Below are 23,554 nucleotides of genomic sequence, written 5' to 3'. Positions count from 1 at the left end.
GCAAAAGCTATGTACGTTGAATTTTGAATCTTGTTTTTTTCCTGAGGTGTGGTAGGATACTCTCCTGATGAAGCCATAACTCCCAGTTGGGCACGTGATCAGGAAGGTAAACAATTGATACACTTACAACTATTCTGTTTTTGACTTTCGGCACAGTATTCAATAAATTACACAAGATATTCAATACTTTGTTACTAACACGCCTTGTGTTAGATGATTTTGCTCAACTTTAGGCTAATGTTAGTGTTGTGAGCACATTTAAGGTGGGCTAGGTTAAACTATGGTGTTCAGAAAGTTAGCTATTAAATGCATTTTCTACTTATGATACTTTCAATTTGTCATGGATTAATCACCAGAAGTGATAAGATGTTGGAATATTTTTTAAAACGTTGAAATAATGTACGTTGGATGTTAGGGGAGTAAGGAAGCATAATGCAAAAATTCTAGATCAAGTCTAAATATACATATGTGAGGAAAATAGACCTTTTTAGATGTGTATAGATTCAGAAATTATGTTATAAATTTACTTGATAAAATTATTTTAATTTTTTAAAGTTTATATTTATTTATTGAGAGAGAGAGGAAGAAGAGACACAGAGAGAGAAAGAGAGAGAGTCCCAAGCAGGCTGTCACTGTCAGCGTGGAGCCCGGTGTGGGGCTCAAACTCACTCTCTGTGAGATCATGAACTAAACCAAAGTTGGACATTTAACCGCCTGAATGCCTCCAAGAAAATTGTTCTAGAAACAACCTAAAAACTAAGAATTAAAGAAGAACAGATATAAATAATGAATCTCATAAAATTTTAAATAGAGTCCTAATGGGTCATAATGATGAAGATCCTGGGAGTTGGCAAATGACACTAGGTACAGAATATTTGAAAAATAAAAGATACGTAATATATAAATATGTAACAGAAACTGGGACCTCAAACTTCAAACTATATGTATAAAACCTGAGCTTTTTGGTGAGGCAAGAGGTAAGGTGGTTGGTGTGGAGCCAGTGATGAAGTAAAAGCTTTCAAAAGCTCATGTCTTAGATGGGAGTTAGAATAGCTATTTTTTTGATTTTAAGAGATTAATAAGTAGGTATAAATTTATCCATAACTGTTTTGTATGTTAATATAACCATGAATGAAATTGAGAGGTCTAGTAGAACATCCAAATTAAGGCCTTTGTGGTGGAAGAGATAGGAATTAAAAGAAAATTCATTAAGAAAGCATAAGGAAAGGTAAAAAAGGAGGAAACAATAAAATACATATTTGAAATAAGGATGGAAGGAATATAATCTAATATATAAATTAATCCAATAGATGTAAATGAATCAAATTTCCCTAACAAGGAATTTCATACTGCTTTCAAAATCAAAATTGAGATATGTTGGTTTTAGGAAATATACAAAAATAAAGTGCAGTGTTAGGGGTTGAAATATGTCCCCCCTCCCAAATTTGTTGAAGAACCTGTGAATGTGAACTTATTTGGAAATAGATATCTGCAGATGTATCTAAGATGAAGTCATTTAGGGTACGCCAATATGGTATGGGTAGCCATAATCCAATAGGACTAGTGTCCTCACAAGAAGAGAAGACACACAGACACAAAGATGCAGAGGAGGACACTAAAAGACAGTGGAGGCCGAGATTTGAGTGGTGTGGCTGTACACCACAGAATGTCAAGGACTGCCAGCATACCAGAAACTAAGAGCAATGAATGGAACAGATTTGTCCTCTAGAACTTCCAGAGATAGGCCACAGCTCTGTGGACACCTTGGTTTCAGACTTCTAGCTTCCAAATATCTGTCATTTTAAACCATTCAGTTTATAATAATTTATAACATGCCCTAGGAAACTAATACACAAAGAAAGACAAAAAAATAGGGGTACCTGGGTGGCTCAGTCTGTTGAGCATCCAACTCTTCATTTTGGCTTAGGTTGTGATCTCAATTTCTTGAGATTGAGCCTTGCATCTGGCCCCATGATGGACATTGAGCCTGCTTGTGATTCTTTCTCTCTCTCTCCCCCCACTCCTCCTCTCCGCCAGTCTGTCTCTCAGACCCCTCCCACTCTATCTCTCTGTTCCTCTCCCCCCACTCATTTACACTCTCTTTCTCAAATAATAAATAAGAAAAAAAAAACAAAAAATAAATGGATATATGGCAGAAATGTGAACCAAAAGAAAGCCTTAGCAGTAAAGGATAAAAGTATCAGACCAAGTAGAATTAAGGGCTAAAAATAGTAAAAGGGGTATTATATAAATGTAAAAGTTATAATTCTCCAAGAGGTTGTAGAGAGTCAGTATTGAAAAGGACACAGACTCAAGAGACTATCCTCTGGAACCAGATGCTCTAGAAGCTGGCTGTAGTTTCCGGCTCTGTTACTGAATGGCTCTGTGACTTTCGGGATATTACTTAACTTTTCTATGCCTCATTTCCCACATATATAAAATGAGAATGATGATAATAATTCATTTATAGGACAACTATAAGAAATGCAAAACGTATGTAAATCTATGTAAAATTAATTTTTAAAATGAATTAATATATGTAAATTAATCTTTGTGTTAATGTATGATTGAAACAATAGCTGTTATAAATACCAAAAATGTGTTATCTACTATTCTTCTTCCTGTTACTAATATAAAGCACTATATAAAAACCACCCGAGCAATGTGGGATATAAAACTAAACCTCAAGAAAAGAAAAACTTCATAATGGTGCTATCATGGTAGAGGATTTTAAGTAATCACTCTCAGAATTTGACATAATTTTCCACAAAAGAGGAAGTCTAGGGAAGACTGGTTAATACAACAAGGTAAAGCACACGCTCTGGTCAAACGAAAAGTAGAAAATATACTCTACATTTCATTTAGAATATCTGCTTATTATGGGACCAGAAGAAACTCTTATGTGGTCCTCAAAAGAGATTTTTATTTTATTTTTATTTTTTTTAAATTTTTAATGTTTATTTACTTTTTTTTAAGAGAGAGAGAGAGAGAGAGAGAGGTGCGAGTGGGGAAAGGGCAGAGAGAGAGGGTTAGCACAGAGCCAGAAATGGGGCTTGATCTCACAGAGTGTGAGATCATGACCTGAACTGAAGTCAGACGCTTAACCGACTGAGCCACCAGGCGCCCCTCAAAAGAGATTTTTATAATCCCCATTCTCTTTCCATGATCCAAGAAAACTAGAAATCAAAAAACAAAAACGCCAACAACAATGTAACCATTTCAATATTAAGATATCCACTTCCGAACAACTTTTGGAAAGGGCTCCTCTTCTCTGCAACAGTGAGGTGTATAGCAACCCAGTGGCTGAGTCCTGCCTAGTTGCACTTGCCCAAGAATGGCCACCAACTAGTGGTTCTAAACCATTAGTGGAACCATCTCCTCAGGGAAGATTTAGAAATATGTAATTGTATGTACAGTGATTACAAAGACTGGCCTTTAGGGCTTGGGGGTCAAGAATGCAAAAGTCCGACAAGGCTCAGAATCTTCTTACACAAAGTAGAACTTCCATGGCCAAAGTGCCAATGAATCCACCACTTGATAAACACTGTTTCAAAAGTGACTACAGGCACCGACTCCACAGATGCTTAAGATATGTCTATTTGAAACTAAGTTAGTATGACCATAGTAAAAAAGTCTTCTCTAAAGCTAGCAGGCAGTTGAATGTTCAATTTTTTACAGCAAGAACCAAATTCAAGAACTTTCTTTGCTTTTGACAAGAATATGAGAACATGTAAGACTCTGTTTAGAGATTGCTGCAGAAACTAATTTTCGTTTATTACTAAGACTCAAAAAGAGTATTCATGTTTATCCCCAGAATAGATAAGTGGGTAAATAAGCACATAGGGAACTGTAAATCAATTTAATTTGTTATTTAGATTATATTAGCTAATTCTGAACAAAACACACTTGAGTCACTTACCAGAAGCATTAGTACTTCTGGCAACTATGTTTTTGTACATTTTCGTGCAAACATAAAATATTTCAACAATGTTCTTTCTTAGTATTTGTGACAGTACTAAGGTAAAAGGCAATGTTCTATCCTAGATGGGATGTGGGGAGGAAAATAAGGAGACATAGGTTCTAGTCTTGGCTCTGTGACCTTCTCTGTGTTCACTCATCAATTTAAAATTGGGATAATTGTATTTGCCTTAAGAGGTTGGGGTGCAGAACAGCTACACAGTCACTACAACGGCCTGCCAACTACTCTGGAACTTGCCCTCTGCGCTCTGATTTCCAAGCTACATTTTCCCTCCCTTACGCTGCGGCAGCCACATTGGCTTCCGTGTTGTTCCATGACTATTAACCTAAGGTCTCAGCACTGACCATTCTCCTGCCCACAGCCGTCTGTCCCTGAGAGCTGCAGGCTTACCTTCTCACTTCCCACCTTCCATCGGGTCTCTGTTCTCATGCCACTTTTTTTCAGAGAGGTAGTCAGAGACCATCCTATGAAACTTTCTCTTTTGCTTATTTTATTGCTTATTCTTTGACATAGCAATGATTGACTGTGTAACATTTCATATTCTAATTTGTTTGCTTATTGTCTGTCCAAAGTAACCCCAAGGAATACAAGAAATTTTGCTATTATTTCTTATGAATAATATTCTAGTAACAAATTAAAGTTTTTCTGAATCCCTCTATGTAAAAATTTAGCAGTGTGTGTAGTCAGAAAGTTTGTATCTCTACTTTTCACTAATTCATGTGAAATTACATAAATATTACTTTATTTCTTATGACATAACATATGCCTTCTGACACCATAATGATTCAGAATAGTACGGCAAGTTACATTTTTAACATCTCTATTACATCGTTTGCTGATCTTTATTATCCCAGTGCTCATTCAAAGCATGCACTAATTTTTGCATACTACTTCCCTCACAAGGTAGTACGTGCACTCTTGTTTGAAGTGAATTTTTCTTCTTTCCTAAAAGCAGCATGTTATATTTCAGGACTGTAATATGTCACAAACCAGGCAGGCGGAAAGCATTTATTTGCTCCGATAAAAGTTCTCAAATCGGTTCTGGGTTTTTGTTTTTCATGCTTGTGTCTGTCTCCCCTACTGCAATGTAGCCTGATGGAAAGCTGAGTCCATTTCTTATCTGTTATGCATTTCTCTAATACTTTGTGCACAGCATAAACTCAATGATTCTTAATTTATTGAATATAGGCATTTATGCAATGATGAACAGCCCCTCCTTTCTTTAAACAGAAGTAAAATAAAGAAGATTACTTACATTTGGAGCCTGATGAAGACGACCCACTGACGGTAGATCTTGATCCCCCTTTCATGGAAAAGACTCCTTTTCCCCTGCGAGTCGCTGTGACGGCCACTCGGGGGCGCTTCAGTGGAATTACTGCACGGGGAGGTGGAGGCACACGCCCATGGTAATCAAATAACCTTCACAAAACACAAGCAAGGCTGAGAGTTGGTTTATGCCTAAGTGTTCTATCAAATGTGTGAAACGCTTAAGAAAATGGTCTTGTAAAAAGTGTCGGTAAATGTTTCTGTAATCGTTCTCACACAGGTGTTTATCGGAAGATTCATTTTTCACTAAAGAGAGAGGACTCTGACATAGTCTATGCATTCTGGACATTAGAATCTGAGCCTCCAATATGAACTCATCTTTAAAGTATGAAAGGTCAAGGAACATTGCTTTAATAGTACCATGCAATTTGCTGAAATTATGCTAAACTTTGTTCCTGAGTGTATTTCTTTGCTTGGTTTAACAGATTAACCCTTCTTAGAATAGAAATCTTCCTCTTACACATCAACACTTATTAGCACACTAGCTTGAAAAGTAGGAAAACTCATGCAGAATCAGGAACAAAGCAAAGGAAATTATTGTTTCATCATAACACAGCTCATGAGGAAAATCATTCTGAAGTAAATCTAGATTAAAGAGAACAGCTGTGAGAGACAGATCAACAAGGTGCCCTACCCGTCTCTGAGGACTTTGTAAGTAACAAGATTCCTCTGACTGTAGAAACAGGGCGATTGACTTTCCATAAAATGACACTAGCAAGAGGACAAAATTTTGCTGGCTAGAGTCCTGGTGGAAATATGTACTGGGATATGCTTTTTAATATTCTGACCATTTGCTAGACACCCAAACTAAGATAGTGATATTTGTATAGTAAGCTGTTGAACATACCTCTAACCAAAAAAAAGCACCAATAAAAATCCTAGAAGCTTTTACTAAAAAGTGAAAAAATGATATTTACCACAATCAATGCATTTCCACTAAACAAAGAAAGGAATAAAAAAGTATGAGAGTATTTACTCATTTATATACATATGTAATTCACAGATTCAAAAACTTCATATTATTCATACTGCATACTCAAAAAACAGCAAAGCTTTACATACTTAGTGCATTTGAAAAGCATAAGAAGTCAGGGAAAAATGTGAGGACGTAGTTATTCATTTACCAGTGAACCAGATGTGTTCCTATGTATCCACTATCGAGACTTAGGATGCTCATTGATAGGACTTTATTGTCATACCACTATCTGGGTTGGACTCTCATAACTGCTTCAAAACAGTAGGTAAGAATAATCTAATAAGGAAGTCAGGGGGCGCCTGGGTGGCTCAGCTGGTTAAGCTTCCGACTTCGGCTCAGGTCAGATCTCAGGTTTGTGGGTTCAAGCCCCGCGTCGGGCTCTGTGCTGACAGCTAGCTCAGAGTCTGGAGCCTGGATCTGGTTCTGTGTCTCCCTCTCTCTCTGCCCCTCCCCCTCTCATGCTCTGTCTCTCTCTGTATCAAAAATGAATAAAACATTTAAAAAAATTAAAAAAAAAAAGAAAGTCAGGAATGAATTTCTATAATACGAAGAAAAAAATGTCTACAACAGATTGTTTTATAACATTGCATCTTACATATACAGATGTATCCCTTTTTAGAAAATAGTATATGAAATATAATAAAAATTAAGATAGGTGGGTGTCCAAATATTCACTCAGAAACATTCAAAACTATGATACTACAGGGGCAAAAAAGTAGTGTATAAACCACACTGGAAGCAGAACTTAGTGCTGGGAATGTCTCTCACATTAGAGAACTAATGTGTTCAAAAACTATTTGGAAGCATGCTGAGGAGAAATGAAGGGATGTCTGGAAAGGAAAAGAAATGAAATGAGACAGAGTTCAAGAGAGGGCCCATCCTCTGTGAATAAGCAAAGTCCATTAGAGCCGAAGAACTGCTAGCAAAGAGTGGGTCATGGATGTCAACACATTATAGTTTACTTCAAAGGGTAGAGTCAGGACGAAGCTGAAAAGGGTTATGAATATCATCCATACCACGGGGGCTGGAAAATCAAAAGGGTCAACTCAGCCTGCCCTTCATTTCAATCACAAAACAAGGACCACATTACTTATTTATAAGTTGAATTCACAGAACACCTTAAGTTAGTGAACCAAAACATGAAGGCACTTTTTAGGAGCTATAACCCCCAAAGCTATCGAGGGGAAACAATGTGGCAATTGACTCATCTCATACGGGGTGGATGCTGCAGATTCAGATGAGAGGCAGGCTCTTTCGGAAGGACCATCTCAGGCCATGAAAGTGCAATTTAGCTGGTTCATTAATTAAGCTAATCTATACATTGGGTTAAGAAAATCTCTAAAGCACAGCTAAAGTGTGCACTGATGGAAGAATGCTATAATCAAAATGCAGGCCAAGTAAAGCCACCATAGTCACCACTACGTAAGATACAATGTAATTCAAGAATATTTTACAGGAAAGTAAAATAAATGACTGTCACTATTTCTGTTGCTTCCTCCAGCCGAGGATTACAAAGCCTCCTGTGTTGACCAGGCCTAATTTCATGTTGAGAAAAGAGAGGTGCATTTGTTCACTGTATTTGTGACATACTTGTGGTATGTCACATACTGAGTATGTGTTTAGAAACATAGTCTGTGTCGTGTCCTTCGCTGTCAATTCCTAGAGAGCGTAGCCTTTGAAGAGTTGCTTCAAAGGGCAATAATAACTCCTTTCTCATCAAGGAAGTAGGGGAGACGACACCAGTTCTTTCTGCCAGTCTAATGGGAAGATGTGCAATATCAGAACTTAAATTTTGAGAAGTGATATGTAATTTAACAACAACAACAACAAAAAACTAAAGAAGCATATGGACACTTCACATGACAGCATAATTTTGAATTTTACAAAATTTAATGGAGTTGAGGAGTTTCTTAACTTTCATTGGCTTCTCTTGGTTTATCAGAAATAAAAGGAAGGATGACTGGATATTGTCTGAAGGCACAAAAACGTAACACACAAGACAAGGATGGGAAGGGGGGGAAGATTTTCTAGGGTTCAAGATGGGATATAGGGATTCTTCTAAATGCAGATGGAAGTAGGTGAGAGGGAACTCATGAAGGAGACGACTTTCTCATCAGAATTCTGTTTATAGCTAATCTAAGAAATTTCGCTTTTACAAGGTATTAGATTGGCAAATATTGTTGAGACGAAGGAAATAGTCCATTTAGAATTATAGACTGACAGCAAAGATTGCAAATGCAAAAGAATTAAACAGAATCCAAATTTCAAAGATCAGTTAAAAGCTTAAATTTTTTTCCTCTCATTTTGTTTGTTCCTTCAACTGTTAGAATTATGTACCCTCTCTTTTTTTTTTAATGGTTCTTCATTTTCCCTAATATGCATAGAAGGCTGTTTTCCCCCTAATACTTGTTGGTCAAATAGATAATGATTTATAATGAAGCCAAACACATAATTTTTCCTTCCTCAATGTCTATCTTAAAATAAGAACTCTAAAAGACCTGCTCTCAAGCAGTTAATAAAATAAATGTAACCAGATTTTAATAAAAACAACCCATTAATAAAATTTGAGAATTTAATTTGCTTTATTTAATAAATATATCTCCTTTTCATGTACTCATTTCTTATTTTGCATTTTATTTGCTTTAATAATATCTGAGATATATAATTTTATTACCCAAAGGTACAAACTGGTAAATAATCTTAATATTTATGTACCTGATAAAAAGGAACATAGCTTGTCTTTAAGAAGGATATAGATATTAGCTATTAAAAATTAGCTGTGTTTTAGACAAAGGCAATTTAAAGGCATAGTGACATATAAAATGAATATAATTTTAAATGCTTGTTTTAATTAAAAACTTGTTAGTATTATGCTTTAATAATAATAAAGCAGCATTTAAAAAATACATAAAAATGTAACTATCAGTAATATACTCTAAAACAACTACTATCATTTTCTAAATTTTTTCCCACAGGTATTTTTATTTTTCACACGGTTGAGAACATAATATATGCATGGTCATGTATTCTGGTAAATTCTCCTTGGTTTATACGAGAAACATTTCTCAAGCTTGCTATGTGGCCTTCCTGATGTTTATTTTAATTGCTATGGTGCATTTTCTCAAGTAGACATACCATATTCTAAGAATCATTTCCTGATAAACTTTGACCTAATGCCTATTTTTCACTGTCAATGGATGTGATTTTAAAATTTAAAAAATTAATGTAATCTTTGCATACTATTTTGTCACTGAACACTACATTTTAATTTTAGATGAGTGATTTAGATAGATTTCAAGAACTGGTAATTTTCTGGGTTTTTCCTAAATTTCCTTCATGAAAAGCATTCTTCATTTTCCTTATTTGTGAAACAAAAGTTATACTCACCATGTGGTCAATGCTAACAAAAACATGTGGTCTGGACTAAGGGCTAAAAATCTAGGCTGCCCAGAGTCAAAACCTGAGAACAAGTTCAGAGCCACGTCCTCACAGGGGCTTTGTAGCATATGTGAAGATCAGTAACTAGAGCATCAGAGAAGATCTTCCTCTGTGTCCTGATTTAACCTTGAACCCTCCTCTTCAGCATGCTTAACTTTTGATAGATGTAGAGTCTAGAAAATCAAATGAAGGTGCCTATTCATTTTTCAGAAGGGGTATATCTGAAATCCACGTGAATGATTCTTATAGCCTACTAACTAGTAGTACTAACTATATCTATTTTCTATATTGCTTGAACTACTCAAAGTTCATAAAGTCTGTCTATAATTTCCACATTGACTTCAAGTAAGCCTTTGGTTACAACTGAATCTGAAGAGAGTTTTCAAAGGTGCGCTCCATGGGAGACCAGTACATGAATAACTTCTATTGCTTTTGTTACTGAAATTTTCCAAGATTTTTCAGTGAAATTGTCCCCCTGGACCTTAAACATGCTATTACAGGCAAGGTGGGGCGCTTGTGGCTCAGCCAGTTAAGCGTCTGACTTCAGGTCAGGTCATGATCCCACAGTTTGTGAGTTGAAGCCCTACATCGGGCTCCACACAGCCTCTGCACTGACAGCTTGGAACCTGGGGTCCGCTTCAGATTCTGTGTCTTTCTCTCTCTCTGCCCCTCCCCTGCTCACACACTCTCTCTCTCTCAAAAATAAATAAATATTAAGAAAGATTTAAAGGCAAGGTGGCTGAAGTCTTGAATGGTCTTTTTTGCAATTTTTTTTTTACCTTAATATAATCTTTATCTTTTGCACAACTTTCCCATCTGCTATATTTTGTATACAGCTTTGGGTAATGAAAAAATTAATACATTCCAATAGCATTTGTGAGGTTCTAAGTAAGCAAAATGATGCTTTTATTTAATGCTTATAATTCTGTAATGTGAGTATTGTTAGGTCATTTTGCCCATGAAGAAAACTTGGAAAAAAAGCAATGAAGTGACTTGCCTAAGTTTAAACAGTCAGCACATGCACAACTAGGTTTGAAATTCATGAATCCAAATCATACCCTTTGTCGAGTGTACCATGCTGTTATCTCCAAATGTTTTAGATGCAATAATAGTCTATTGGGCGGTAATTTAAACTTGCATAGTGAAACATGCATTGCCTCTTTCTAATGTGTTTTCCCAATATTCAAAAATGTATACTGTGCTCTATGGTCAATAATCTCAACAACTGCAACTTGATGTGGAGTTTTTTCATTAACTATAATTCTAATAGTTTCTCTTCTGTTAAGACACACAAGGTCAAAATTGTGCCAGAGCTGAACAATGCCTATTTCACATTATATGTTTTTTATATGGTAAAGTGCTTCTGGCATTTCTTCTCCTCTGTTAACAGAAGTTTACTCATACTGGAGGTTATAAACGTCTCAGTGCTTTTCTGACATTTCTGAAAAAGGATTGGATTAACACTGCTAATATCTCAGAAATAGAAAACATTCCTTGGGGGAATTCAATATAAGATTCTGTGTATGTATCCCTTTTTAACTTAACTTGGAAGGGCATAAATATTTATCTTTAGTTTTAATAACATGTAATGTCCTTCATTTAGAGTCAGACTTGACCTTTTAGAAGAAAATATCATCTAATGCTGTAAATTATTGAGCAATGCTTTGTGTAACATAAAAAAAATTTCAAATAACCACTCAAGTCTATTATTTAGTGATAATCTTCATGATCCCTGTAACCATGAACAGATACTCATTTGGTCTTTAGAAAAGTTACTGCTGGGTCAACGTATCAAAGCAATGACAGTGCAATGGCACTTTATGTAAAGCAGTTTTCTAAGCTGAAAGTATCTAAGGGTTGAAAATCCCCAATCACATTAGAATCCCCAAATCTGGCAGAGATCAGATAACAGTAGAATGTGGACCTATGTCAGAGACTAAGCTATTATCTCTCAGCGTCAACTGCCTTCACCCATGGTTGGGGTTGGGACTCTGCAAACCACATTTCCGTGGGGCCAGCTGGCTCCTTGCTGGGCTCAGCCCCCTCTGTCACTACTCAGAGGACTCCAGTTTGAGTGAGTTTTGCCACACCTGCAGGCCAGTCTCTTCACACTCCCTTGAGGAAGTCTAGGTCTCAGACTCCAGGGTCCCCCTCGGGGCTCAGATAAACAGCACCCACTGAGCAGAGTTTCTGCTCTGCAATTCCCCTTTTTGACATTAAATTTTGATAACCCCAACTTCATCCTCTGTTTTTCCCAGCCTTGGAGTTGGTAGCTTCTTCCTGTAGTGGCTGACTCTATTATGCCATAGTGTTTTCTTTTCGTTTTTTCAGTTCCTTAATACATAATTAGAAAGTTTTTATATATGATTATCCCTGTTACATGTAACTAAGTGATTTATGATTTCTGAACCAAAAATAAGGTTGCTTGGGGTGAAAGGAAATAGCGGAGGGTCCTCTCTCTGCAGGTAAGTGTGTTTAGTCGCAACTGGAATGTCCTGGGAACAGGAAAAGGGAAAACAAAAAACAGCATATCCAGAGCCATCACGATGGACTATTTTGGAATACATGACTAGCCAGTTTATTTCTCATAGGGACGATGCTAGGTGAATATTAGTCTAAGAAATACATTCATCATTATTGTTAATGGTTACTGTTAACTATTATTAGTAGTTATCATTGATTATGCAGTAAAAATATACCAAGCATAATGCTGATTATACATATGTTATTTGATTTAGTCCTCAGGACAATCTTATGATGCAGATATTAAATTTCTGCTCACTTCATGGATGAGACAGCATATTTTGTAGTATTAACTAACTTGCCCAGGTTTGCACCACTCGTAAAAAGAGAAAAAAAAATTAACAACAAATTCAAGCGGAGTGTAATTTATGAGAGATTATTATGGATGAAACTGTTAACACTTTGTAAGCTACTTACGTTGTCCAGCCTCTCCATTCTGTTTTCCTTTCATGAGAATCTATTTTCACAGTGAACTCCTGACTCTATCACTAGTGGCGAATGCTTATATCCTAGCCAAGTGCAAGAAATGGAAAATAAACTAATAAGAGCTCAGACTGCTTAGACAGTCTGTTAGCAACATAAACATACTGATCTTTTGCACACTTATAAGCTAAACAGATTTTATATAGGGCAAATAATGAATTTGAAGAATTGCTCAGAGTTAGCTTTTTGTGTAGTGGAGAGTCATCTGAAAGCTTCAAGCTCTGCTATTTGGCTGATGAAGGCTCTTGCTCTATGCTAGGTAAGGATAGATTTATCTATCATCTCTCTCTGTCTCTCTGTCTCTCTGTCTCTCTCTCTCTCTAATGCTTTTGTTGAGCTATAGTTTAGACAGAAACTCCATTTTTAGGCACAAATTCTTTAAATGTAGAAGGATGCCCTGAGATAGAAAACACTTAAGAAATTATAATGCTAAACCAGTTTTATATTGATAGCCTAAAAGACAGTGTACATTAATTGAAAACTTTATTCACAGCAATTAGGACAGTGTTCTATATCCTGGGGAAAAAAAAGCTGTATTAAAAAAAAAAAGCTGTATTAGAACATGTCCTTAGAATTGTCAAAAACTAAAATTTTCAAATAGCAGGCAGACTATTGAAATGTTGTCTTTCCTTAAAAGTAAGTGGGATTTTTTTTAATGCTGTCAGGTGTTCAAGTCATTTTTAGGACAAGTTATTACAAACTATTTAATATTTAAAATAAAATACTGTGTTTTATAGAAATTATAAAACTCCTTGGAGAAAATTATCACTTAAAATTCATATTTTGGGGGCACCTGGGTGGCTCAGTCAGTTGGGCGTCCAACTTCAGCTCAGGTCATGATCTCACGGTTCATGGGTTCGAGCCCTGCGTCGGGCTCTGTGCTGACAGCTCAGAGCCTGGAGCCTGTCTTTAGATTCTGTGTCTCCCTCTCTCTCTCTGACTCTCCTCTGCTCACACTGTCTTTCTCTCTCTCTCAAAAATAAATAAAAACATTAAAAATTCTTTAAAAATTCATATTTTGTCAGAAAGGCCTCACTAGTGAAATACCTAGCTTTACTCAGCAGTTGAACCAGGTGGTTATGAAGGTATGATTGTGGGTCTGATTTCCCTCTAGGTAAGGCTGTCTCCTTCTATTTAACTCCATACACTGATATTGTTCTCCTTCTGTTTTGCTATATTCACACAGTCAGTTGTTGAATCTAAACAAATAGTTTATGGTTGTAGTTTCGTCATGAATTTACTGTATGACCTTGGGAAAACCAACGTCTCTGTAAACCAAGGAGATGAATTAATAACACAAATTGGATATCTACTATGTCTGAGCCTTAATGATAGTGCCTGAGCATACGATAATAAGCAAACCTGGGCATCTTTCCTGCCTTCGTGGAGGAAGAGAGGCAGACATAAATCAAATACTGTCACCACAAAGAAACACAACAGTAAAAACCAGGAGAAGTGCTGTGAAGGAACAATACTGGGCGCTGAGAGAGGCCAACCGAGGAACCTAATTTAGTCTGAGAGCGGTGTTCATGCTGAGATCTGAGGGATGAAGTCAAGGAGTAGACGGCAGGGAGAGGTATGAGGGAAGGCGCAGCACAGAGGAAGGTGCCGGGTGGGAGGTACACAGTGTTCTTGTGGAACTGAGAAAGGAGCCGCGTGGCAAGAGCAAAAAAGAACAAGGCCCTCCCGAGGGATCGTGGAGTTTCTTTCCTATTTAAAATGTCCATTACAAACTCTTTTTCCAAATGCAAAGCTATTTTTCACTTTCATACCTTGGGATTTTTCATTTGTTTGTTTGACTAGAACATACAAAGAAAAGATTAAAAGATGTTTGCCTCATTTTTGTGTATGTGGTCTAATGATCTATGTATAGTTGGCCCTTGCTCTGCGTATCTCTGAATTTCCATGACCAGTATTTAGTTACATAACACCAGCCTCCCCACAGCACAAATCCAGTTTCAGTTAACACAATATATTAACTGTGAGTAATTTCATAAGTCTGAACTTTGCTGCTAGTTTTCCAATCCACGGCTCACTGTGTAAATAACAGACGTGCATCAGGATCCGTGATCAGTCATATCCCTTCATTCAAAGTCCATCTGGTTGCGGTGCAGTGGTTGTATTGTCTCCTTGTTGCCAGTGGCAAACCCACGTGGCACTTTACAAAAATGTATAATCAGAAGAGAAAATTGGTCACAAAGATGAAAGTGCAGCAAAGAACAGAGGAGAGATAACACTGGAGGTGAAATAAAATTAGATGTGATGGAAGTGGAGGAGAAACAGCTGAGTGAGGACTGTTGATGCTCTTCTGTTGGAAGGACTCTAGATATTGAGTCAGAGGACCTTAGTAAAGCAAACATATTGACATCAATGAGGAAAATGGTTGTGAAGTGGTAAAAAGAGATGAGGATGCCCCAGAAGAAGTGACACTCACAAAAGACCTACACACTGAAGGACTCTCAGAGATGGTTCTCAGCATCGATACATTGCTGATGTTGGTCCAGGCTGAGAAAGGAATACAACTCACCATGCACAAGAAGGATGCTAGTTCCATACTGTAAGTTGTACGAGAAAGCAAGCACTGCTCAAACAACTTTTGACGGGTCTTTTTTACAAAGACCTAAAACACATTAATTCTCATTTTTACTGTTTTAAATTATAGTGCACTTAGAGCTATTTTACTGTATTTCCCTGTTACTTATAACCAACAGTAAGAGTCTGTAATGTTTTTATATTTTTAGAGCTCATGAAAAATTCTATTTTTTTCTGATGATTATTAACATCACTTGGTATGGGTTCCTTTATGGTCCAACACTACTATGCAAAGCAAGAATTGTCTGTAATTTTACTGAATCTAACGAATACAGCATTGCAATGTGTCAGATGAAAGCTTATATATTTTTAAAGGTTGGAGTCATTTTCTGAGTTTACCAAACTCTCAGTCTTGAAGAATTGTTAAGTCAAAAACAGAACTGGAAAATAATATTGGTTAATTAAATTTTTAGAGAACTATTCAAATACTCAATAACCAAATTTTAGGCTGAAGAACCTCTCAAGTCCTAAAATTCCAAGATGTATTATGCCTCAGTAAGCACAATTAAAACAGGAAAATCTGTCTATATTATATTTTTTGAGACTTAGTAAAGAATTTTCTTTATTTCAAATATTAATCAAGAACATCTAGGAATGAAATGTGCAAAACAGTTAAAAAATAATGTAAACCAAAGAGAAACAAGAATAAAAAATTTACATACCGATTGTAGAAATCTTCTCTGTAGTAATCATAGTCAAAGACATAACCACTAAGGAGGGAAACAAAAAATTAGTTGACATTTGTTCAACCACTCATTTTGGTATTAAGTTATGAGATTATAACAAGAGATTTGTTACCTTTAAAATGTTTATTTTTCAATGTAATTTTGTATCCCAAGGGGTTTATAAGACAATGCCCAATTGGATATGGTGCCGTGCATGTCAAATTATTATCTATCTGGCAATGCAAAGACTAATGATGGCTTGCATGGTTTGGGATGGAAGATGAGAGCAGGAAGCAAAACAAAATTTTTTAATATTTGTAACTTAATATGAATGAAGGGCATTTTTGCCAGACCAATATAATATATTTATCCTTTCCCCCTCAGGTATATACAGTGAGGCTACACAATGAACAAAGGGTATGGAAAGGAAAGGTTTAATGACCCATTGACTATAAGAATGCTAAATAGAAATGTGGCTTCCTTAGGAATTCAGCATTTTTTAATCCTATTTTTATTTTATTAAAAATTTTTTAATTTCTTTTTTTTCTTGAGAGAGAGCACAAGGGGAGAGGCTGAAGGAGAGGGAGAGAGAGAATCATAAGCAGTCCTCATTCCCAGCCCTGAGCCTGATGGGGGTTCCACAGGGCATCTACCATGACAATGATGCAGGGTTCCATCCTCCTCAAGGTGAGGCCAGATGTGGGGCTCAATCTCATGACCATGAGATCATGGCCTGAGCTAATTACTTTCATCCTAAAAACTTATGATTCAATACACAGAGAAAAAAATCCACCTTGGTTGAATCTTACCAATAATAACTTAATATTGTGGAGTATTTAAATAGCAATAAATACATTTCAGTGAAACGATTAAGCTTCTTAAAGGAATACATCATAAAACTGCTTCCATCTACTTATATACTATTGGAATTTATAAAACCCTTTATATGCCTTATTTCCTTTAATTTTAGTACTCAAAACAACTCTGTTGGATATTGTAATGAGAAAAAGTTAAGGTGCCCAGGACCAAAGTGACTTGCTCCAATTCTTTTTGCTTGTAATGTGACAGAGCTGAGACTGGAGGAAAAGTCTCCTGAATCCACCTCTGAAGTATTTTTCCATGACACTGTGCAACCCTCCCCAGCCTGCAAGAAACTTAAACTCATGATCAATGAGGTATCTCTACTATAAGGGAGTGATGATTTTTTAATATTTATTTATTAATTTTTTATTGGCATGAAACATACATAACAAAATTTACCATTCTAACTGTTTTAATTATATGACTCAGTGGCATTAAGCTTATTCACAATGTTGTTTAAAGATCACACAATCCATTTCCAGAATTTGTCATTATCCCAAAAAGACATTCTGTTCCCATTGAGCAGTAGCTCCCTCTTCTAGGTACTTCATAGAAGTGGAATTATACAATATCTGTCCTTCTTAGTCTGGCTTATTTGTTAGCCTAATATTTTCAAGGTTTATCCATATTGTATTATACATGAGAATTTCATTCCTTTTTTTTAAATTTATTTTTTTATGTTGGGAGAGACTGAGAGAGAGCACAAGCAGGGGAGGCACAGAGAGAGAGGGAGACAAAGGATCCAAAATGGGCTCTGTGCTGAGATCATGACCTGAGTTGAAGTTAGGTGCTTAGATGACTGAGCCATCCAGGTGCCCTGAGAATTTTATTCCTTTTTGTGACTGAGTAATAGAATACTGCATATATATACATGTCACATTTGGTTTATTTGTCTCTTGATAGACATTTGAGCTGTTTCCACCTCTTGGCTGTCATGAATAGTGGTAGTATGAACACCGGTGAGCAAGCATTTGTTAGAATCCCATCCCTGCTTTCATCCCTTTGGGGTATATAACTAGAGTGGAATTGCTGGATCATAAGGTAATTTTATGTTTAACTTTTCGAGGAACCACCATTAGGCAAGTAATTTTATATTCTCCAACCGATCAGTTTAACAATCCTTTATTTTGTAACTATTTTTTTAATCAGGAAAATTGAGAGAACATATTAAGAAGGACTCTCCTGGTTTTAGAGATAAATGTGTTTATATATTTTTACAGTCATTATATATGAGGAAAAGCTAGATATAAGATGCCAGGCCTACTAGGCATAGTCTGCCTCTAAGACTCTCTAATGGAACATGGTGAATTTGAACTCAAGTTCTGAAATGCAAAGTGTAGATGCACTCCCTGTGCATGTCTGGATGGAAGACTGTGGCCAGGCCAAAGCTGCTGCCATCCACCCACGCGAAGCAAGGAGGACAGTGAGGCTATTGTCGAAAGAGTGAGAGAAAAACTTTCATTCGACAGCCACAGATTGTCAAGGTAGTAGTGCTTTATGCTTCAGTATATTTTGCTGATTTTGCTGGTGTAGACACAACTATGATGTTAAGAGATTTTAAAGACAACCTATTGGCTACCACCAATCCCACAGTATAAAGTTCACCTCAAAACCCTCCTGTTACAGCAGTGCATATGCCTCTTTCACTGCAATTCATCCCTTCTGCAGATATGAGTTAGGCTTTTCCAGACTCCACATGCTAGTAGTATTATATACTATCTTTCTATGTTGACTATGTCATTTTGCATAATGCCCTCAAGGCCCATCTATGCTGTCTCCAAATGGAGGGATTTCCTTCTTTCTTGTGGCTGAATATACACACACACACACACACACACACACACACACACACACACATACATGCGCGCGTGCACACACACACACTATACCTTCTTTCTTTATTTATCTGTTGATGGACAGTTAAGAACTAACTAGTAATTGAGCACTTTGGTTGTTCAGTCCTTAAGTATCTGACTTCAGCTCAGGTCGTGATTTCATGTTTTGTGAGTTCAAGTCCCACATTAGGTGAGCTCGTTCTCTGCTTTGGGTAAGTTTAAGTCCCACTTTGGGTAAAAAAACCCCCATGAGCCCCGTTTCAGGTGACCCTGCTTTTCTGTCTCTCTCCCTCTCTCCTTTCCTCTCCCCCCCACCCCGCCCCTCACTCACTTGTGCCCTCTCTCTAAGATAAAAAGAACTAGTAATTGTGTGATATGATGGAGATATTGGCTAATGCTTGGTGGTAATCATTTTGTAATATATTAAGTGTATCAAATCAACATATTGTGTACACCTTAAACATGCACATTATATGTTAATTATATTTCAGTAAAGCTGGAAACCAGGAATATGCTGGTAGAATACAAATGTATGCATAAAAGCATTTGTGTTTATGTAATACAAATGAGGTTTCCAACAAAGCAGAGAAAAAAAGATGATTAAAACAGTGTATTATTTTAAGAAACTATCTAGATTTTGTTTACAAACACAGCATCTGGAGAAGGAAACATTCTACTTATTGAAGCCTTATTCTTTGTATTTTAACATATATAGTGTTATTTAATCTTAAAAACAACCTATAAGATGTAAAATATTGTTCCAGTTTTATAGGACGCTGAGGTCTAAGGACATTAAGTGCCCTACATAACACAGGCCAAGTATTCTAGTAAAGCATACTCATTTGTGTGCTCATTTATCAAAATTTAATTAAGGACATGTGTGTCAGGAACTGTGCTTGGCACTTAGGTTTAGAAGCAAACAGGGCACCTGTGTGGCTCAGTCAGTTAAGTGTCTGACTTCAGTTCAGGTCATGATGTCACAGTTCATGAGTTTGAGCCCCATATTGGGTTCTGTGCTAACAGCTCAGATCCTGGAGGCTGTTTTGGATTCTGTGTGTGTCTCTTTCTCTCTCTTCCTCTCTAAAATAAAAAATAAACATTAAAAAAAGAGGCAAAGTAGGAGGCTAACTTTGATAAGTGTCAATTAGCAAACACAGATGACCTGAGGGCATTGATCTATCTCCCTGGTATTGGCACTAGCTCACCCCACGTCTCACAAACTCCCCCGCATTCTTTCAGCAGAACTGAGTTCAACCTCTGTCCTGTTTAGAGAGTCCTGAATATAGTTTTTTCTTTGCCTGTTTACTTTGTGTGTTGCATTTTCTTCTTTGACAGTGGTGGAGACAGATTAAAAAGTTCAGAAGAAAAACATTTTACACTGAAAATACTCAGAAGTAAATGAATGAGATAGAGAAAGACAGAAGGGGTGAAATATTTAAAGAGCTGAATCAAGCCTGGCTGCTCTGAGGAGGTGACATACAACTGGAGGCTTCGAGGATGAGAAAGGTCCTAGGAAGAGCCAGGAGAGAAGAGGAACAGAGGGAACAGAAGGCACAAAGGCACCGGTCAGGAAAAACCTCGATGGATTCAGTAAAGCCAGAAGGTCAGTCCAGGGCAACTGTTATTACTCAGACAAGAACCAACAGTGTCCTGGACAACGCTGCAGCAGAAAAGATGGAGAGGGTTAGACAGGCTCAGGACATGTTTTGGAGGCAGCCTCAACTGGATTTATCACTGAGTCAGTTTAAGAAACTGGGCAGACTGTATTATCCTTTTTCAACCTGGAAAAGATTGGGAAGAAGAGGTTCTAGAGGAAAATCTTGAGTTCAATTTTGGATAAGATAGCATTAGGATGCTTGTGACACAATCAAAAACATTTTCACAGGTGATTGAATAGTCTTACTGAGGGGAATGCAAAAGGGAGCGTTTGCTGGGAAAGTAAGTCCAGGAGTTGTAAGCGTGCTGATGGCAATAAAACCATTGAAACGATGTGAGCTTTAGGGAGTGAATGTAGAGAGAGAGGTCGGTCATGGAGGCCAGTCTTGGCCTCTAGAATTGTGGAGGTCAGGGAAGAGGAGAAGAAAGCAGAATAGTTTGGTCAGATGTGGATAGGAGACAGAGCTCAAAACTACATAGCTCTGACTCTGGGCCCTGGGTTGCCACTTACTTTGTATGACATTTGTACTAGTTTTCTAGGGCCGCCATAACAAAATACACACACAAGGAGGCTTAAGGAACTAACATTTATTTTCTCACAATTATGGAGGCTAGGAGATCAAAGTCAAGGTGTCACCAGCTTCGATTTCTTCCAAGGCCACTTTTTTTTAAAATTTATTTATTTATTTTGGGGGATCAAACAAGTGAGCAAGTGAACAAGTGTGAACTGGGGAGGGGCTGAGAGAAAAGGAGAGAGATGGGGGAGGAGGGGCAGCAAGAGAGGGAGGAGAGAATCCCAAGAATGCTCCCCATACTGCCAGTGCAGAGTCCAACTCGGTGTTCAGACTCATGAATCTTGAGACCATGACCTGAGCTGAGATTAAGAGTTGGAAGCTTAAGTGATTGGGCTACCCAAGTGCCCTATGAGGTCACTTTCTTGACTTTGCAGATGGCCACCTTCATGTTGTCTCCTCACATGGTTGTCTCTCTGTCTGTGTTGTTTGAGTCTTAATTTCTTCTTATAAGAATACCTGTCATATTGGATTAGGGCACACCAATATGACCTCATTTTAACTTGATCACCTCTTTAAAGACTATCTCCCAATATAGTCACATTTTGAGGAACTGTGGATTAGAGTTTCAATAGGTGATTTGGGGGGAATGAATTAGCTCATAGCACCACTGAACAATCTATTTAATCTTTGCAAACTGTATCCGCAAAAGGGAGTAGCACAGTTTCTAGTGAAAATTTTTAATCATTTTTTATAGAGCTGATATTTAAACACAGGTTTACTTGAATCGAAAGTTGGTGATTTTTCCTATTGTGTCATGTTGTATTAGATATTTGTTAATTTAAATAAGCTTAATCTTAATGGCTTTAGCATATATAACTATCATCAGAGATCATTTTAAAGATTTATGAATATGATGATGAGAACATTTAAAGATATAAAAATTCATCTTAATTTTTATATGTGTCTTCTCTCTCTTTTTAAACTCCCTGAGTGCCAAATATGACATATGTACCAATTAATAAATATGCTATTAATGGGGATGACAATGATGATTCTACTCATATGTTTTGTACCTTTAGGAAATAACTTCAATAATTTAATAGCTTTCTGGAAATTTAAAAATGCATAAGAAAAAAGAAATCATTTTTATTTTTCTTAACTGCTGCTTAAATTATCTTGTCCAAACCGCTTATTTCTTGTTCAATCCTGACTGCTAAGACATATTCGCAAGAACAAGTTGCAGCTGAACATTCTGAACTGTTTGATCTCTAAGTCCTACCGTCTGCCATCAGGAACTCAATTTTACCTGTCAGAGTTCAAAATGAAATGAAATGCACAAACAGACCTGTCTTGGTAAGCACAACAAACCTGTTTTTGTCTTAATGGTTTTGGGCTTTTAGCAGAAATGCCATGGCTGTAGTTGGCTCAGTTCATAGGCTGCAAAATCAAGCTGGCTTTCCAAGGAAGAAAGAGATTCAAAGGGATGAAAAGAGATAACCACAGGGCAAACCCGATTTGTGACAATGATGCTTTCCCAGGTTTTCTGCCACTGGCTGTTTATCTGTATATTTTCCCCTTCCCCAGCTTTGTCTCTCTTAAAAATCCCTTCATTTTCTTTCTGTGCGAAACTCTATTTGAAATTAGTTGTCAGAAAATGGCATTTCCAGAAGTCATGTTCAGGCTTTTAAGGTGTTTTATGTATTCTAGGATTTTATTGCCAGGGAAGACTTGTCTTTCAAGTTAAAAAAGATAGTCTTTCCTTTCCTCATGAACGTGGGCTAATTTTCCTTTTTTATTTTGTTTTTTGTTTTTAAGGGTAGAAACTTGGCAACTTGCATTGTAGTAGCTTTGTATGGCAGTCTGGTTCTTAGGCTACTGAAAACAAAACAGTCATAAATTAGATGTTTTAGACACTTTCTAAGACGGAACCAAGTCAAGGAAATGTCAAGGCTTCCATTGTTTTCAGGTGTGGTCACTGACAAGGGGCAGGTACCTGACTTTAAAAAGGTGAAACGACAGTTTTGAATATTTCACACAAATAAAACAGTGCACTAAAAACATTTTTAAAGCTGGCACACTTTTATGCCTTTTATTCTACTTTTCAAGGTCTACCTTTGTTCTAACTGCTCAGATTTCCTCAAAATTTAATGAGAAACTGGAATTAGTAATTGTTTAGAGTTGCACACTCACAATCTTTGTTTTATTACTGAAGATTAAATGACACCAAGTAGCTTCCTGGAATTTAATTTAAGCTTTTTCATTTATAGAAGAAGAAATCACAACTCATTAGGTTTTGCAATATATGAGATCAAATTTATCTAATCTCTTTAAATTCATAAAACCGGCTTCTTCTGAATAGACTAATACACAAACGTATTTCTTTTTATTTTCCATTGCAGAACTTCATTAAAATATAATCTAAAGAAAATGAATAAACTTCCTAGCACAAGGAGGGAGCATTTTAATGGTTTCATTACAGACATCCTGCCAATAATAACTACTACTGAAGCCTTCTCAATTGCTACATCAGGCTTCCCAAATTAAATGGAATAATCAATTGCTGAGTATTTTAAGTCAGGCACAATATTGGGAGTTGTGAATAAGAATATCTGCAGAACATGACTTCTAACTTCAAGGAATGTCAATCTAAGTGTAAGGGATTAGACAAATAACATATGAATATAATTTAAGCAGAATTGGGGGGG

The 23,554-nt window shown here is 36.8% G+C and overlaps 1 protein-coding gene and 1 long non-coding RNA gene across 9 annotated transcripts in view; one reads left to right on the top strand and one right to left on the bottom strand.

Moving 5' to 3' along the window:
- LOC115279267 overlaps positions 1-5,399 on the top strand; it is a 176,951-nt gene extending 171,552 nt beyond the window's left edge. Inside the window, exon 3 of the long non-coding RNA XR_003903318.1 lies at positions 5,210-5,399. This is a non-coding gene — a long non-coding RNA (uncharacterized LOC115279267). The remainder of the gene's footprint in view (positions 1-5,209) is intronic.
- RALYL (RALY RNA binding protein like) overlaps positions 1-23,554 on the bottom strand; it is a 714,980-nt gene that overhangs the window by 75,040 nt on the left and 616,386 nt on the right. For all 8 annotated transcript variants that reach the window (XM_029923807.1, XM_029923812.1, XM_029923804.1 and 5 more), the window contains 2 exons: positions 15,980-16,027; positions 5,235-5,398 (listed from right to left, as the gene is read on the bottom strand). In XM_029923807.1, coding sequence (XP_029779667.1) covers positions 5,235-5,398; positions 15,980-16,027 — 212 coding nt within the window. The remainder of the gene's footprint in view (positions 1-5,234; positions 5,399-15,979; positions 16,028-23,554) is intronic.

The sequence above is a fragment of the Suricata suricatta genome, chromosome 15 (assembly GCF_006229205.1).
Source record: "Suricata suricatta isolate VVHF042 chromosome 15, meerkat_22Aug2017_6uvM2_HiC, whole genome shotgun sequence".
NCBI classification, from domain to species: domain Eukaryota; kingdom Metazoa; phylum Chordata; class Mammalia; order Carnivora; family Herpestidae; genus Suricata; species Suricata suricatta.
Note: the sequence above shows the minus strand (reverse complement) of the source record. Positions and strands in the feature narration are given on the sequence as shown.